We start from the raw sequence: 18430 nt of genomic DNA, 5'->3' as shown, positions 1-18430 counted from the left end.
AAGACAGTGGTTCAGAGTTCAATGACATGTTTCTTATGATGTTTATGAATTTTGATTACTTGTTTGTTTTAGTTTCTTATGTTGCCATTTATTTCAGGTTTTTCTTGTTGGAGGATACCTTGATATCTTGAGAACAATCGTGGGTGTGATGCTGTCAGGTGCTGTGGTTCAAATGTCTGAAGGAATTGTTTCTGTTAAACGTATACAGGTAGGTCTATAGTGGAGATATTTCATCTTATGGTACACAGTGCTTGCTGTTTTTCACTTCTAACTGAAGACATGCATAACAGGTTTTGCGGAAGCAAAAATTTCACTTACTTTCTTGCAGCATTTCTCAGGCCAAAACCTGATATTTACATTTTACCTGATAAACATTTTTTTGTGAAAATAGCCTACCTCCGTCATGGAGTGTTTTTAAATTCCGGCGTGGTTACGGATGTTCTTTGCGAGTGTCAACTCATCAATTTCCTCATATCATCACTCATCCTCACTGTCGCAATTAGCCAAAACTGACATAGAGACGACACAAAATTACAAAAAAGAAATCAACTTTGTGACAATAATAACTTTAACTCAAAATTATTATTGGCCTCCTAGATGGTGCAGTGATAGCGTTGTCGCCTTGTAATCAAGGGGTCCCGGGTTCGATACCCGGTGAAGTCACATAGTGGTTCGGATCCCACTTAAACTGTAGGTCCAGTCCGAATTAGCCATACTGTGCATAAAGTGGACTTAAAACACCAATTTAATTAAAATCAAAATTATTATTGCAAATTGCTGAAACAGGCAACAAAAAATAATAATAAGAAAAGAAAATATGTAGGTTTATTGAGTACATAGTTTAACTTTTTTTTTTAGAAGCTTGAAATTAATTGTGTACATACTCAATATGTACATTTGATACTCATCGTTACAGTAATATATCTAACGTGAGGATAGGTAATTATTCCAATGTTTGTAAAATTGAATTCTAAGTCTTCCTCATGTGTAAAATGGATGTAAATTATTTCCAATTCTGGCTCAGTTTGAGGCTGCTGGTAAAAATGAGCTCTGTTAAAATTTATTATTCTGAATCAGATTCTTTTGAAAGAATGCATCATATTTTGGGATTCTTTTTAAACATAATCAGGTAAGAGCTTAACATAAGCCTAACGATTGATTTCTTATTTTAAAAAAGAAAGCAGTAGCCATGTTCGAGACAGATGTCCTTGTGATACACGACCTTTCAAACATTAAAAAATAAAATCTACTTGTTAATTCAGTAACAACTAGCAAAATGTATTAGTTTATATGAATACAATCATCGAACAGAATAGAAATTATCATACAAAAAACGTGTCCATAGAGACACACACAAACATTTCCTCTAACTTCTGTTCATATCACGCAAATTTTACTGAAGAGAGAAAGAATATGATAGGAGGCTTCATATAAAACAAGCGTTCTATGGGTAACGTGCCCCCTTCCTGTCTCTCCTCTTTTTCTCTTACTTGCCTGCTGGTTTGTCTTTCTTTTATGAACTGAAGTTACATCTAAAAATAGCCAAAGGGCTGGATGAAAAGTGCAGATTTCAACAGTTGGTAGCACTGTTACTGCAATGGTTCCACAATGATAGCATAATAACAAATGTACACACTGGGTGTTAGAATGATAGTGATGTGTATAGCCTTCGTAATGATATTGAAGTGAATTTGGTAAAGATTTCTATAAATTTAAGAAATTAAGTAAAAAAGGCTACTCAGTATGATATGACATCCAGTGGTTGCCACACTCCTGCAAAGTGTAGTGATTGTCGTAATGATACCGGAATTTATATATAAATAAATAAACTACGAATTCTCATTGACATATGATATATAAACTTGCCCCCCCCCACAAAGATAAACTCCGAGTTACGCCTATGCTCGGACTCCTTGATTCAAAGCCAACAGCAGTACTACTACACAGTGATGGGGCAGTTATTGCAAAGGAGCAGTTCCATTACTTGCACACGATGTATATGCGTGCATGTACACACTGGGTGTTAGAATGATAGTGATGTGTATAGTCTTCGTAATGATATCGAAGTGAATTTGGTAAAGTTTGGTTTGCTTGACTGAAAATTACATGTACAATGTTACTCACGTAGCCTTTTTTGATAGCAAGAGACCATGCTACAAGGTATACCAATGCATGAATCGAAGGAAAATCAGTACGGAAAAGTCAAGTTGTATATTGGTCTTTTTGGTCTCCTTTTCATGGAGACCAAATACAAATATGAAAAATCACTGTTACTTTGAGCTCTACTGATGTGTCGAATGAATAACAATATCCAGTGGTCTTCATCTTCCACATGAAGGAACCTTCCATTCTCTTTCACCCAACCACAAATACTGCCGGCAAAAAGTGATAAATGGTTACCAGAAACTAAACAATCCCTGCACAATTTAATTGTTTGTAATCTTCACAATGGCCATTTCACATTTGTAACATTGGTAGCACTGTCTCAAGTAAGTTGGCAACTTGAGTTCACTCATTACACATTGTTTGTTTCAGTAACAAACAATTTGTAGACATTAAATAGTGCTTCAGACAGATTTTCCTACTGCTTAGTGTTCTGAAACACTTTTTAATTTTGGTAGCCCATCTCAAAATATTCGTGATTAGATTTTAATTCCTCAGTGTGGAAAACTTTGTCAAAAATGTTCTTTCCGTGAATGTTTTTGGCATCGAAGTTTTCCCGGTTGATGTTTTTGCTGTTGTTGTCGATATTTTTGGTGTTGATGATTTTGCCGTTGATGATTTTGCTGTCGGATATTTTTGCGTCGATGTTTTTGCCATTGATGTTTTTGCCGTCGATGTGTTTGCCGTCGATGTGTTTGCCGTCGATGTTTATTCCGTAGATGTTTTTTGACAATGTTTTTATGCTACACCTTTTTTTAGATGGTATCACTTGGAAATTCAGTAACAATGTAATTGTTGATTGATATTTTTTAATTGATGTGTTTTTCAGTATTTCCTGTTCTGTAATGAAGAAAGTTCAGTGCCTCAGGAAGAAAAGAACCTTGTTTCCACATCAGAATATATTGTGCAGCTATCTGATGTGATTGCATCATGGTATCATTTGTCTGAAAATCCTACGCTGCAATCGATCAACATACAAATTAAGCAAGGGAGTCTCGTTGCCATTATTGGATCAAATGGAAGTGGTAAGGTGTGAAGGTTTTTCTATTTAGCATGAAGAGTTCACTTGTTCTATTGTTTCCATTACCAACTGCCTACCTTTGTCTCCTCGGTGGTTGAGTGTGTTGAGTGCTGGACTCACAATCTCATCACCAACTGTCCAAGGTCTGAGTCTCAATCCTTTGTGGGTTTCATCTAATCTCATTCATCATCGTGATGAGCCTAAAAAGGCAGAAAAGTAACACATGCTTGGCTATGTGAATCAGGTTGGTAAAGCCAGAGGCCAGTAATTAATTTTAAGCTTGGTCCCCCTGAAGAGAGTCAATTTTCGGTCATAGGTGTTTTCCCCCAAAATTTCCAGGTTTATTAAAATGAACAAGTTACTGGTAGTTTTGTTAACCTTCTGGGACCTGAAGAGAAAAGTAATAAAGAGTAATTATTGTAATTTTGTACATGTAACAGTTATTTAGCTAATAATCCTGAATGCTAATTTTATGGAAAACTTTTTGATCTCCCCCCCCCCCCCATTTAAGCTTTAAGTTCGTTTGATTCTACCCCAAAGTTTGGCCAAGTTTGATTCTACCACCTTAAAGTTAAACACCAAGTTCGATTCCCCATCCCCCCAAAGTTAGACCCCAATTTCAGATCTACCCCTCGAAAGTTAGGCCTCAACTTAACTTGCACCCAAGATTGAGATACCACTGTAATTGTTGAAATTTCGATTGGCACTTCAAATTAAAGTTGTAGCTTAAAAACATTGAGAGAAAAAGTACACTAGAAAATGAACAATTTTGAATACAAATCAAAGTTTATGAAATATTTACATTATTCAATCTTAAATTAATCATTGCACAAAGTTGTCATTCATTTGTGTATTTGTGACAAAAATCAATGAATCTAACAAACTATATTTTCCTTGCATTCTTCTTTTTTGCAGTCAAGTTTGCTACAAGTTATTTTGAGGGAGTTGATTCCCACAAGGGGAACCTTTCACATTTGGGGCAGAGTTTCATATGCCTCCCAAGAGTACTGGGTGTTTCCAGGCTCTGTGAGGCAGAACATCCAGTTCAATAATGAGTTTGACAGGAAAAAGTATGATGAGGTGTTGAAAGTGTGTGCTTTGAAACGGGACATTGCTGGCTTCCCCCAACGGGACCTCACGAAAGTTGGTGAGAGAGGAACATCCCTAAGTGGAGGTCAGAAGGCCAGAATTAATCTTGCAAGGTAATTCATTCCATTGGAACTATACCATATCAATCTGCCATAGCTGTATTTTTTTAAAACATAATTTCACATATTAGAGGATCATTATATCAAAATAACTTTAATTTAAACACAAAGTTCATTTTCTCCCATGCAATACTGGTATAAAATTATGCAATTTGCATAAATTCTAGGTTATTTTGAGTTTGAGTTTTTTTGAAGTCCACTTTATGCACAGGAAGGCTAATCAGAACTGGATCTGAACCACGATGCACCTCCACCAGGTATTGAACCCAGTATGCCTTGATTACAAGGCAACAACATTACCACTATGCCATTGTGGAGGCACTTAGGATATATTGACTGTTACCCAGTATTTTGCAGACCCTGTGAGATACCCAAACTCTGATAAAGTTTCTGAGATTAAATGCCAATCAGTACTTTTCAGTATTGATACACAGGTACTGGCTCATCTAATAAATTCCAATCAGTACTTTTCAATATTGATACACTGGTACTGGCTCATATCTAATACTGACTTGATGTAACTTGCATTCCCGGAATGACATAGGATTTATCAGCATGGAGAATTAAATGTAGATCCTGCATGAATTTTATTCTTGTGCATGAAAAATAAGTTGTACCAATACTTCATTCCAATCAGTTCAAATAAAAAAAAGGGGGAGGGACCCCCAAAATATGCCCTCCTCCACCCGCGTACTTTTGGAGGCATGCGCTTATGCCCTGGTTGAAATGAAACATTCAGAAACAGTGAATAACTAACTCACTCACTCTCTACCCTTCTTAAACCTGAAAGTTTAAGAAAGCTAGGCTGCTAGGCTGCAGTAATACAAGCCTTCCATTTGCCCCTATCCTGAGCAAGATCTATCCACTCTTTTCCATCCCTACCGAGTTTTTTTAGGTCCATTTCAACGTTATCCCTCCGTCTTTGTCTTCGTCTTGACATTCCCACTGGTCTCTTACCATCAGGTTTGCCAACAAGAATTCTATAAACTCTTCTTTCCTCTCGCATTCATGTCATGTGGCTTGCCCACCTAAGTCTTCTTGATTTAATTATTCTAATAATATGTGGGTCCTCCTCATGGCTGTGCAGTCTAAGGCACCTTGCTTTGGATGGTGGCTGCGGGATGGCATGGGTTCAGTGTCCAGATATTTTCAGCCTGTGTATAGGGCTGGTGGCAACCCACCATCGTGAGGAAATTGGGGAGATTCGAATGAGTAAGCGTAATCCGGTCGCGTAGACCTACTACAACGGCTGGGGATACGTCGGGCTGACCCCCTGACTATTCTAATACTAGTTGAAGATCTCCATGCTTAGAGGTGACGAAGGAAAGCATGGGAGGGAGACCGGCAGTCGGTAGGTATGCCTAGGCCCTTCATGGGCTGTTGCGCACAGGATTATTTATTTATTTTAATGATATCTGAACAGGAATACAAATTGTGTAGGCCTAAATTATGTAACCTTCTCCACTTCTTTTAGGTCCAAGTATTTTCCTAACGATTTTATTTTCAAATACTCTTAATTTATATTCCTTTTTTAATTTAAGGGACCAAGTTCCACATCTGTATAATTAGAGGCACATATTTTTGGTAAATAAAAAACCAAAATTTCGGTACAAAAACGGAGTCAATTTCGGGTTCAAAAGCGGTAAATAAAATGAAATATCGGTGTTATAGCGGTGAAAAATTGGATGAAAAGTGGTATATAAAGACATTTTGGTTTTAAAATTGTGAATATAATCCTAAATTTGATTTAAAAACTACACTTATTCCACAGAATTAACATTTCACTTCTAATAGCACATTTATGTAGTTATAAGAGTATTAAGTTTATTTCTGTGTAAAGGAGTCCATTTTTCCTTCTCCAATATTAACAGCAGAATTAATCAATTTTCCGGGAATTGCATAACTCACAGGGTACTTCAGACTTCAGAAGTGTCGCGTCGGTATATAAATGGTAAATTTCGTGTTTAAGAGTTAATTTCGCTTTTTGCAGTTCATTTCGCATTATTTCGTGACAAAACATGGTCACAAAATGCATCTCACACCTTTCAAAAACATGAAAAATTAACACTACAATGTGTTTTTTCAAATTTCGTTTTTTCGTCAAAAACGAAATATGCATGCCCTTATATATAATACTACAGGCAAAATTACTGTTTTGTATATTTTAACTTTTAGTTTCTTAGATATTATACGAGAAGTTAAAAGTTTATGAAGAGAGAAATAACATGCATTTCCTGAATTAAAGCTGCTTTTTATTTCCTCTTTAACCCTCCGTCATCCGCATCCTTATTGCAGCACAAATGTCCCGTGCATGGCATTGAGTGCCGCTTCATCAAAACCAACGTTATTTACGTCAATTATGGATGGAAATCGAGGTTGAATTACACTAGCACTTACTGGAAATCAGGTGAAATATACATGAACACAAACATGTCCATTTCGGACATTTTTATCACTATTAGCTATTAGAAGAAAAAAAAAAGAAAAAATGAAAGAGTCTCATAGAATTACAAGCTTAGGCTCTTGAAGCAAATGAAATGCACCAAAATATTATTTTAAAAGTAATTAAAACTTTGCCATATAATGAAGGCACTACATAATTAACTCACCATTCTCAAAATTATCAAAGTATTTTCCAAAAATGTTCAACATATTTTTTAAAAAAATGTCAATGTATTTTTTCAAAAATTTTCAACGTATTTTTCAAATCGAATTGAAATCGTATGTACAACTTATATGGGCATAGAAAGGAACTTTTTGTTCTAAAACTCTGTCAAAAGCTTACTGACTCGCAGAAAAAGCAACCAAATGTAGAAAATACACCTCGAAGAAACTTACAAAATATTTTTAAAATGTTCAAATCAATTTGTTTCTCATACTCTTACGAGGTATACATAAGAAAAGACATAAAAAAGGTAAAGTGCTCCCCTGTGCATAGCACCACGCCATGAAGGCGTATAGGGGGTGTGAGGGCAACGCCCCACACTTTCTTGATCCGGTCGTGAGTGGGGGTGATGTGATCAGCATCACGTCCCTGACCGCCTTTACCCCCCGGGGTTTCCCCCAGGTACCCATGTTATTCGATGCTGGGTGGGTGCTGGGGCCGTTTCCATCGTTAGAAAAGTTCCCGGATTTGAAATGGCCGGGGATCGAACCCGGGACCTTTAGCATGGTAGTCAGACGCATTACCGACTGAGCCACCACGGCCACCTAAAAGACATACTGACTCAAATGTAAGGAACCGAATGTTGTCACTTTTCAATATCGTTATTTTGACAACTCCGACATATCGTATGGGTACTACAATGGTTTCTGCATACAAATAATTTGCATTCCGAACAACGTACCGTGGTCTTGTTCTTCTTATTTCCACCAAATTCATGGCTGGCGTGCTTTGATTTAAGATATGAAACGTTCCCGCGCTTGGTACTGAGTGCCGCCAAAGGGGGGGCGGTCACTTCAGAGGAGTGTAAGCTACTGAAAGAATGACAGAAAAAAGCCTCCAACGCCTCTATGTTTTCGTGGGAGTAGATAAGTTACCTAGTGCTTTCCCAACAATTATTGCACTGGTAAGGATTATAATTCAATTTTTTGTGGGTTACGGAGGGTTAATATAATTTTCATTTGTTAGTACAAGGTGTACAACGTTGCTTCCGCCGTGTTTCCCCAAAAATATGACGCTGGAATGAAAAACATTGCTTACCCAGGCATTATTCAAAGTATTGTCCATCGCTGGCCATTACTTTCTCCCATCTTTCGGGCAGCGTACGAATGCCGCATCTAAAAAATTGTTCATCTTTGGAGGCGATCCACGAATCGATCCACTTTTTGACTTCTTCATAAGATCGGAAGTGTTGGTCAGCCAGTTCATGAGCCATTGATCTAAACAGGTGATAATCAGAGGGAGCGATGTCTGGAGAATAAGGCAGGTGGGGTAGGACGTCCCATCTTAATGTTTCCAAGTACGTTTTCACCACTTTGGCAATGTGGGGTCGTGTGTTGTCATGCTGCAAAATCACTTTGTCGTGCCTCTCGCTGTATTGCGGCCGTTTGTCCTTCAATGCTCGGCTCAAACGCATTAATTGCGTTCGATAACGCCGAGCTGGTCCCACCAAATGCAGAGCATCATCTTGGAGCCATGAATATTCGGTTTGGCCGTCGACGTGGAAGCATGGCCGGTATATCCCCATGATTTTTTGCATTTTGGGTTATCGTAATGAACCCCATTTTTCGTCCCCGGTCACAATCCGATGCAGAAATTCCTTCCGTTTTTGCCTCTGAAGCAACTGTTCACAAACACACAAACGCCGTTCAACGTCTCTTGGTTTCAGCTCATATGGGACCCAAGTTCCTTCTTTCTGAATCATACCCATGGCTTTCAGACGTTTTGAAATGGCTTGCTGTGTCACTCCCAATGATTGTGCCAATTCTTCTTGAGTTTGACGCGAGTCTTCACTCAGCAATGTCTCCAATTCTGCATCTTCGAAAACTTTCTGTCTTCCACCACTATGCCGGTCTTCGACGTTAAAGTCACCGTTCTTGAAGCGTTGAAACCACTCACGACAGGTTCTCTCACTTATAGCGTCCTCACCATACGTAGTGGAGAGCATTCGATGAGCCTCAGCCGCAGTTTTCTTCATATTGAAACAAAAAAGTAGAACCTCCCGGAAATGGCGAGAATTTGGCTCGTACACTGACATTTTCAATCACGAACAACTTCACGATGCACACACCACTCGACTAATGTTTGAATGGGGTTATCTTGACAGAGGTCCAAGCTCACTGCGTGACGTCTGTGATCTGCTTCTTTCGACCCCTACTTCCTGTTGTTGCCACCTGTCGGAAAACGGCGGAAGCAAAGTTGTACACCTTGTATTACTCCCAAGTACTTGAATTTGGAAACTAGTTCAAACTAGTTGTTATCAGTAATTAGATTTTGATTATTACCTAACACTTGGTTTTAGCCTGTAAGCATATATTTAGTTTTCTGTTGGCTAACTTCCAAACCTATCTCTTTAGCTGATTTGAAAAATATTATAGCATTATTCTTAATTGTACGTATTTACATCATCCCCTATTAAGTCTACATCATCTGCATATGCTAATAACTGAGTCACGCAGTTAAATTTTAGTCCTTCATTAGTTTCTTTTACCTTCCTAACAGCATATTCTAAGGCAAAATTAAAGAGCAATGGAGATAGTGCATCTCCTTGTTTTAACCCATCATGAATTGTAAATTTGATAGATACATTAATACCCACACGAATTAACTACTTTCTGTTTCACTGTTGCATACTTTCTTCTTAGGTATTCCAAACTCCCTAATATATTATATAATTTATCTTTTTTAACCGAATCAAATGGTTTTTTAAAATCAATGAATAGCTGATAGACATTCTGATTACATTTCCACTTTCTCTCAACTGTCTGTCTGATGTGAAAAATTTGATCTATAGTTGATCTGTTATGTTTAATCCATATTGATAATCACGTATAATTTCATTAGCATACACAGTGTGTTTTCATCATAATTTCGCCATTAAATCATTGAAAAATATTACATACCAAAGTACACTTATTCTTGATTTGATTTGATATTTGTTTTTTAGAATTGCTTTCCTGCCATTTTTGGTTATTCGCAACGATGAGGACGAGTGATGAAATTAATGATGAGACAATCACAAAGAACACCCGTGCCCAGGTCAGGATTCGAACCCAGGACCCCTGGCATCAAACACACTATGCAAACCACTGCGGCATACTTATCCTTAAGATACAATGTTTAGAAACATTTTCTTTTTCAGAAAAAGTGTAGGAAAAGTAACATCGATAAAAGTTAATCTCATTTAATGTAATTAATGCAGTAAACTTTAAAAACTACTAGTGTTGTTAAGTTATGACTAAAGCCCGGATTTCTATGTAATTACATATTTTTTCCTTTATATGTACAAGCGTGGAATTAAAATATATTGACGAATTACGTCAGTAGAGATGTCACAGTGAAGTTTTATATTACATATTTTTACATATTTTACTAAATGTTACATATTCCTAAGATATGAAATATTTTTTACATAAAACAGTCGTTAAAAGGAAAATCCAATGAACTTTTGGCTTACTAGTTAAAAAAGTATCTTCTCACTTCCCCTCCCCATTTCCAGGTCTAAAAAAATATAGTAACTTAAAAGTGCGATTTGCCTTCGTTGTACGTACATTCGCCACATCGTAACAATTACACCCAGATTCGACAGTGTTTCAGTTTCCAGTTTGTAACATGGAGCGGCAAGCAACACACAGCGAACGAAGAGAACCAACAATGGAAGGCGGCAAGTACAACGCTGAGAGGCACTTACCTTTCATCCGTACATTGTTGTGATCGTTTTGATTTTTGCAGCCGGCGGCGACAAATCTTGAATGAAGTATTGTTAACTCAACCGTAGAATTTCGTATATTTCGTCGCCTTTTCCTTTTAACCATTGGAGTTTTAAGAAGAGCTTGCCTCAGTATTTAAACAGTGTTTTAGCTGTAGAAAGCTGGAATGGCTCCGCCTACCTCCTCGTTATCTCAAAAGTTGCGATCTTGGATAGCAGTCGATGATGCATTTACTACGGATGGTAAAGTTATTTTTTGTCGAGTGTGCGATAAAAAAGTTGGGTGCACTATGAAGTCTCAATTAGATCAACATGTTCGCACTTCACTTCATGTGAAAAACAAACAACTACGGAGTGAAAAGAAGCAAGTTTTACTAACCCAGATGCAAGAGGATTCTTCATTCAGTGTGTTTTACAAGGAAATGTGCGAAGCAATGATTGCAGCAAACATCCCTTGGTATAAAATTCAAGTACCGAAGTTCCGGGATTTTCTGGAAAAATATTGTGGCCGTAAACTTCCTGACGAGTCAACCCTTCGAAAGCGATATCTTCCACATTCCTACAAAGAAACTTTAGAATCAATTAGGGCAGAAGTAGGCAGTTCCTATGTGTGGATTTCCATCGACGAAACAACTGATGCTTTGGGATGGTATGTAAGTAATTTCATTGTTGGAACGCTAATTGCTGATTCTCCATCTACACCACATCTCATTGCATGCAAAGTTCTAGAGCGTACTAATCATTCCACCATAGCACGATTTGTGAATGACAGTCTTAAATTGTTGTATCCGGATGGCGTACAAGAAGAGAGAGTTCTTCTCATGTTCACAGACAGTGCGTCATACATTAAAAGCTGCTATGGCACTTAAAGTGTTTTATCCTAACTTGATCCACTTTACTTGCTTGGCACATGCTCTCCAACGCATTGCTGAGGAGGTGAGAGGCAATTTCCCGGAAGTCAACCAACTTATTTCTTCCACGAAAAAGGTGTTTCTGAAGGCACCACAACGTGTGCAAGTTTACAAGGAACAATTGCCAGGTGTACCACTTCCTCCGGAACCTATTCTTACTAGATGGGGCACTTGGATCCGGGCAAGTAAGTTTTACAACGAACATTTTGAAGAAGTGAAATCTGTGCTTGACTCATTTTCGGCGGACTCAGCTGTATCGGTATGCACTGCTCAAAATCTCTTCAAGGGCACCAAACTTGCTTGCGATATGGCATACATAAACAGCAATTTTGGTTGGATTGATACAAGCATAAAAAAACTTGAAACTGTTGGGCTTCCTCTCCTGGAAGCCATGGATATATATGAGGATGCAAGAAAGAAACTGTCTGCTGTTGGAGGAGATGTGGGAGAGAAAGCTCGAAGAAAATTTGATGCAGTGACTGAAAGAAACCCAGGTTACGTCAGCTTATTTACAGTGAGCCGCATTCTCAATGGTGAAACAGTTAACCCTCCCAATGATATTTCCCCCGACCACATTCACCTCCTGAAGTACGCTCCGGTTACTTCTTGTGACGTGGAGAGAAGTTTCTCTGCGTACAAGAACATATTATCTGATCGGCGACAAACATTTACTTCTGAACATTTGGAAATGTACCTGGTAACATATTGTAAGTTAAATAATTAAATACAGTGCCTGCCCCAAGGTCAAAGGTAACCTGAATTTTTGTAAGTGCTTTTTGAGTGAAAAATTTGGGCAACGAAAATTTACTACTGAACATTTTGAATGGTACCTGGTGACATTGTATATTAAATATTGAATATATTCAAATTGTGGTTAATATTTTTGCTCTATAAGAACATAAAAAATACTTAATGTAAGCATTTTAATATTGTAACTTCAATTTTTGTAAGTCTTTTTGAAATAAACATATCCCTTTGTGAGGAAAAAATGTAACAAAAATAGGAAGTAACGTTTGGAATAAATATTTATAGTACATATTTCATTATGAATTTACATATTTTTTACATATTTCAGACATGTTTATTACATATTTATGTACATATTTTAGGGGTTGATATTACATAAAAATCCGGGCTTTAGTTATGACACATACAAAAGTATAACACGTAACACATGTTCTGTTCATCTTACAGGGCAGTGTACAATGAAGCTGATATTTATGTTATGGATGAACCATTGGCTGCTGTTGACACTATAATTGCGAACCATTTAGTGGAAGAATGCATAATGTCTTATTTGCAAAGAAAGACTCGGATTATTGTGACACATCAGTTGCAGTTCATGAGGGATATGGATCACATCATTTATTTAAAAAATGTAAGTTGTTTTGAATAATGCTAATTGTTATTTACTATTTAAGATCTTAACAGCTCATTCCTTCTTTTAGGAATGGTGAGGTTACACAAATGTCTTGTAATATTTTTTGACACGATAAGGTTGAAGGAAGAAACCAGAACTTAAATTCTATTCTTACTGGGGGGGGGTCTCTCTTTTGGCATAGTTGTAACATATTTGCCTTGAAATCAAGGGGTCCCGGGTTTAATATGTGGTGGAGACACATGGTGGTTTGGATCCCACTTTAAACTCTAGGTCCAGTCCCAATTAGCGGCGCTGAACTGGCTACCTGCCTGGATGTGATGGCTGCCTGGCTGACTGCTTGACTAGTTTGAAGGAATAGGACATGTTCTAATTGCTACTGGCTTTCCTCGACAAGATACTGTGGAACAGCCAATCAGAGCAAATTTTGGCCATGTGAAGATAATCTGAGAGTTTGCAAAGGAGAGTCTCTTGTCCGTGTTTTCCGAGTGTTGGCTGTTTTTGTTAGTTTCTCGATAAAAAAGAAACAAAAATGTAAGAGATGACGTGCAGTGCATTCATGCTAAGTTCATTAATATTTAGGTATTTATGCAAAGCAATGAAATGTGTTTGTGACAAATATGATTAGCCAAAAATGAAAATCCTTATTATTACAAGTGTATTAAATTAAATGTTTGATTTTTTTAAAAAAAAATTTGTGAATGATTCTTGCGAATCTTATGTATGAATATTGTATATGCACACCCAAGTTAATTAAAAAGCTTGTTCGGTAAGGCTTGATTACTATATTTTTTTGAGCTAATCTCTAGTCCGTACTTTTCTTTTTTAATTTTTAATAAAAGCACAAAGCAGTAATTCTCCTACAACATTCTTCAAATTGCTCGTCCATCTTTAGAGAGATTGTCTGCTCTGCTCAATGTCTTATTGGAACAAAAGACTATTCACAATTAAAATTATCCGATATGCCATCTGGTGAGATTTTCAGAAACCACTCCAAGTAGGACACTTCGCTGCGCTTTGCTGTGTTGAAGCTGTTCAAAGCATGGGGATCATGCGAAAATGTAACGTCTACTGTTCAGTTTTTTGCTCTAAATCGTTTTGTGGGTCAGAACAAGTGAAAATATTACATGTGTTTTCCATCCCGTGGAATCAACAAAATAAAATTTGTAAATAAACCAGGGAAAACAGAACTGATTGGCATAACTGAAATGCAGCAAGGAAATTACGACGAATACACGAGTCTGTTCACTTTATTTTCCGAAAGATGAGAGTAAGTTTTAAATTGTTCTTTATGAATACTACATTTTTTCTTCGAAAGCGATGTAATATGTATGTAATTTGGAACAGGTACAAGTCGATTAAGTGCGAAGATGAAAATAGTTTGAGATTAATTAATGTCTATAATCGTAAAGGTAAGTCAGAAAAAGGAAATTGACATGCTAATGTTGCTGTTTTATGCAATAAGTTAATTTTCAGTGAAGACTGATAATAGCCTCAATAAAATTGTTGTTGTTATTATTATTATTATTATCCTGTGTTGTTATTTAACCACCCTGCCTCTTTGAGAAAAGAATTACAACGGCATGTTTACATCTTTCTCCTGCCCAAGCTTTGCAATACAGGTAAATTTCTTTATTTTCAGATCATTTCTGAGAGCCCCAGTTACAACCGAGGTGCAGATGAAACAGCACTGCTTTGAAGAACCAGTGCTTATACATTAGTTTCGTCTGTGTTTTCCATGTTATTTTTGCCTATCATAATTAAATGCTTTACTCTCGGCACAGCTTCACCTTCGTTATAGTTCCTGGAGTTCACATAGCATTCGCAATATTTAAAAATATCGAGTAATTTAAACGTTTCTTCCATACCAGCAATGGCAACATGCTGCTATTACGTACTACTACTGAATGTAAACAAACATTTATCCTAAATAGGGTGGCCATATTGGAGGCGACACTAGTGCTCAGGTGGTTATTTTAATCGCAAATCGACAAGTATAACAAATATCGTGTGAGGCGAAAACTGGCAAATGGGTAGCCAGTTCAGCACCAGCCAAGGCATTCCTACTGGAAATCGAGTTCAGTGTAATTCAGGCTTTAAAATAAAAACTCAACTCCTGTAATGCTCCTTTAGTGAATAAGGGTCGTTACATGGGGATGTAGCTGAAATCCTTAGACACTTGAAAATACAAAGCTTTCTATGATATTTCTTATAGTTTATTGACACAATTCTTACATAGAGTATTTCAAAGTTCCTACCCTAACTTAGCTAAGTTCTAATATTTCTGTAGGAGACTATCCGAGATTTAGCAATAGTAAAATAAAGAGAAGTCCATCATTACCTTACTCAGAGATGTATTGGCTGGTGCAGTCTGGCGTCAAGCAGCAATTTCCCTGGACTGGGATACTGTTCCATATTTGGTGTGGGGGGGGGGTATATCAAGGTGTCTTCCTGCCCCTTTGCTTACCAGTGACCTTTCAAAGTCATTCTGATCTTAGTGGCTCTTTGTACATATTTTATGAAAAATAAAATGTATTTTATTAATTTGGTTCATTGCAAGGAATGGTTGAAATCCATCCGTTACACTCCATTTTGCATTGATTCATATCCAGGGTGGCTGATTATTCTGACAAAACACTTCCCAGCCATCATATAAAATACTAATTACACTTTTCTGGTTTTTATGCTTTTTGTGCACATAACAAGGTTGTTAATATTTTACTTTCTCCTCTTCTTTATGTATGAATGCCCACTGGAGACTTGAACAATGTATTTGTGTTGTGTGTAATTGCTTTTTTGTGGCTATAAAAACCAATGAAATAAATGTAAAATTCACTTGTATTGCTTATTCATAAACATGTTCTAATGAGGCATAATCTGTGCTTTATAAATATGGGGATGTTTTTACATTTTTTTAAAATGTTTTATTTGTAAAGGGAAAGATTCAATTTCAAGGAACATACGAAGAAATTGAATCTAGCGGGTTTCTTCAAGAACTAATAATGATGCAACATGAGACTGACAATATGAGTAACATTGTGTCAGAACTAACAAGTCAGATTAATTTGGATCCTTCTTTCATTGTTCCTGCAACATGGATTGGAAATGACCCTATGGTAAAAAGCTCAGTACGAATCTTGATTCCAGTTCAAACATCATTTGAGGTAAGATTTTTTTTCTTATTTTGGAGTTATTTATAAATATTTGTTTTAAATTTTACTTTAGTTTAAATAAATCAGCTGATAAATCTAAGGCCATGTATTTATGGAGAATTAAAGATCAATTATTTTGGTTCAAATACTGGGCACCATTCGGGATCAAAAGTGGTACATAAACTAACATTTCGAAGTTAAAATAGTGAATGTAATTCTAAATTAAATTAAAAAACTATATTTATTACACAAATTAAACATTTCCGTTCTAAGAGTATATTTATGTACAGTGCGTCCATTTCGATCTTCAGCCGAGAGATCGGGAGAAGCGTGGCGGGCGGCGCTGACGGAGATGCCGACATTTGCGGCCTGTAACACCCGCTTATTTTTATGGACATATGCAGACATTTATATAAATATTGCAAAACGAGCACTAACCTGTGTTATAATTTATCATCTGTAATTCATCCAAGTTCTGCCCTTATATACACAAAAAAATATGCTTTAGAAACGATGTTAAGAGCCACAGATAATAAAGCATTTTAATCATAGTTTTGACCAGTAACGTTCTGCTTAAGTTTATATCCTTGAAAGAGTTTTGTGGCGATGGGAATCGTTTGGAGGTTTCGAATGTGCAACACTGTATCAAGATTACGCTGCAGATGAAACCGTTAAAAGTGAATGGTTTTCGTGAGCTTCCTTGCAATCCGAAATTTCCGAGCTAGAATTTCTTTGTTCCTTCGCGACTAGATGAAGACAGAGCTGTAATATAGTGATGAGAAATGTAAACCAAGAGCGTGTTAATTTCATACTGTGCGCAAGTGTGTTATTCTTGGTTACTTGCAGTTACTTGTTTGTGTTATTGCAGTGTGTATGTGTGTTGTGTCAGTTAGACGATTGGAATGCCAGTCGCAAGGTTTACGTTAGAACAAAGAATTTTTATGTATGACACTTACGTGAAAACAGACTCGTGTCGAGACGTGTGTAGGCAATTTGTACAGAAATTCCCAGGCGTTTCACCCCACATAGAGATACGGTTAGACATCTTGTCCTTAAATTACGAGAAACTGGATCGTTAAATTTTAAAACCCCCAAACAAAAACGACGGATTCTAACCGAAGCAAAACTCGATGATATTGGTGCAGCGTTAGAACGTTCTCCAAACAAACCTCTACGCCGTGTTTCAAAAGAGGTGGGCGTGTCAAAATCATCGGCACATACAGCCACTAAACTACTAAAATTAAAACCGTACCCTTATAACACAGGTTAGTGCTCGTTTTGCAATATTTATATAAATGTCTGCATATGTCCATAAAAATAAGCGGGCATTACAGGCCGCAAATGTCGGCATCTCCATCAGCGCTGCCCGCCACGCTTCTCCCGATCTCTCGGCTGAAGATCGAAATGGACGCACGGTATATGTAGTTAAATTTATTCCTGTGTGAAGTAGTCCACTTTTGCTTTTCAATTATTCACATCAGAATTAATCTATTTTTCTGATTTGCATAACTCGCAGGATAATTCAGACTTCAGGAAGCATGGTGTCAGTAAATATTCACTAAATTTCATGTTTGAAAGTTAATGTTGCATTTTGGCTCAGTCGGTAACGCGTCTGACTACCATGCTAAAGGTCCCGGGTTCGATCCCCGGCCGGTTCAAATCCGGGAACTTTTCTAACGTTGAAAGCTGCCCCGGCGCCCACCCAGCGTCGAATAACATGGGTACCAGAGGGAAACCCTGGGGGGTAAAGGTGGTCAGGGGCGTGGTGCTGATCACATCACCCCCATTCACGACCGGATCAAGAAAGTGTGGGGCGTTACCTCCACACTCCCTATATGCCTTCATGGCGTGGTGCTAAGCACAGGGGAGCACTTTACCTTTTTTACCTTTTTTTTTTTTTTTTTTTTTGCAGTTCTTTTGTTTTATTTCATAACAAAACAAGGTAGCAGGTTCGAATACCAGTTTGAACCATCATATCATCATTCACACTCATTTTCGTGTTTAACCTTTAGGTGCTCGATCGTCCCGATCGAGATGCTCTTAGGTAACCCTTGGGTGCCCGATCTACTCGATCGAGATGCCTTGTCAAGGTCATAGTTTTTACATTATAACTTCGCTATTTTTGACTAGAATTCCGATTTTCTTCTTTCATATTGTTCTTAACACATATATTTAACAGAAATGATTGTTGCAAGTTTTTTCTTCATGAAAATGGTGGGATAAAGG

The 18430-nt window shown here is 37.3% G+C and overlaps 1 protein-coding gene across 1 annotated transcript in view; it reads left to right on the top strand.

Annotated features, from left to right (window-relative positions):
- The window catches only part of LOC145994066 (ATP-binding cassette sub-family C member 4-like), a 139753-nt gene that overhangs the window by 61783 nt on the left and 59540 nt on the right, over positions 1–18430 (top strand). The window contains exons 9-13 of the mRNA XM_083130151.1: positions 98–208; positions 2993–3193; positions 4100–4386; positions 12869–13052; positions 15989–16216. Of these exons, the coding sequence (XP_082986277.1) occupies positions 98–208; positions 2993–3193; positions 4100–4386; positions 12869–13052; positions 15989–16216 (1011 nt within the window). The remainder of the gene's footprint in view (positions 1–97; positions 209–2992; positions 3194–4099; positions 4387–12868; positions 13053–15988; positions 16217–18430) is intronic.

The sequence above is a fragment of the Lepisma saccharinum genome, chromosome 10 (genome assembly GCF_977018435.1).
Source record: "Lepisma saccharinum chromosome 10, izLepSacc3.1, whole genome shotgun sequence".
NCBI lineage: Eukaryota > Metazoa > Arthropoda > Insecta > Zygentoma > Lepismatidae > Lepisma > Lepisma saccharinum.
This window is presented reverse-complemented; position numbering and strand designations above follow the sequence as displayed.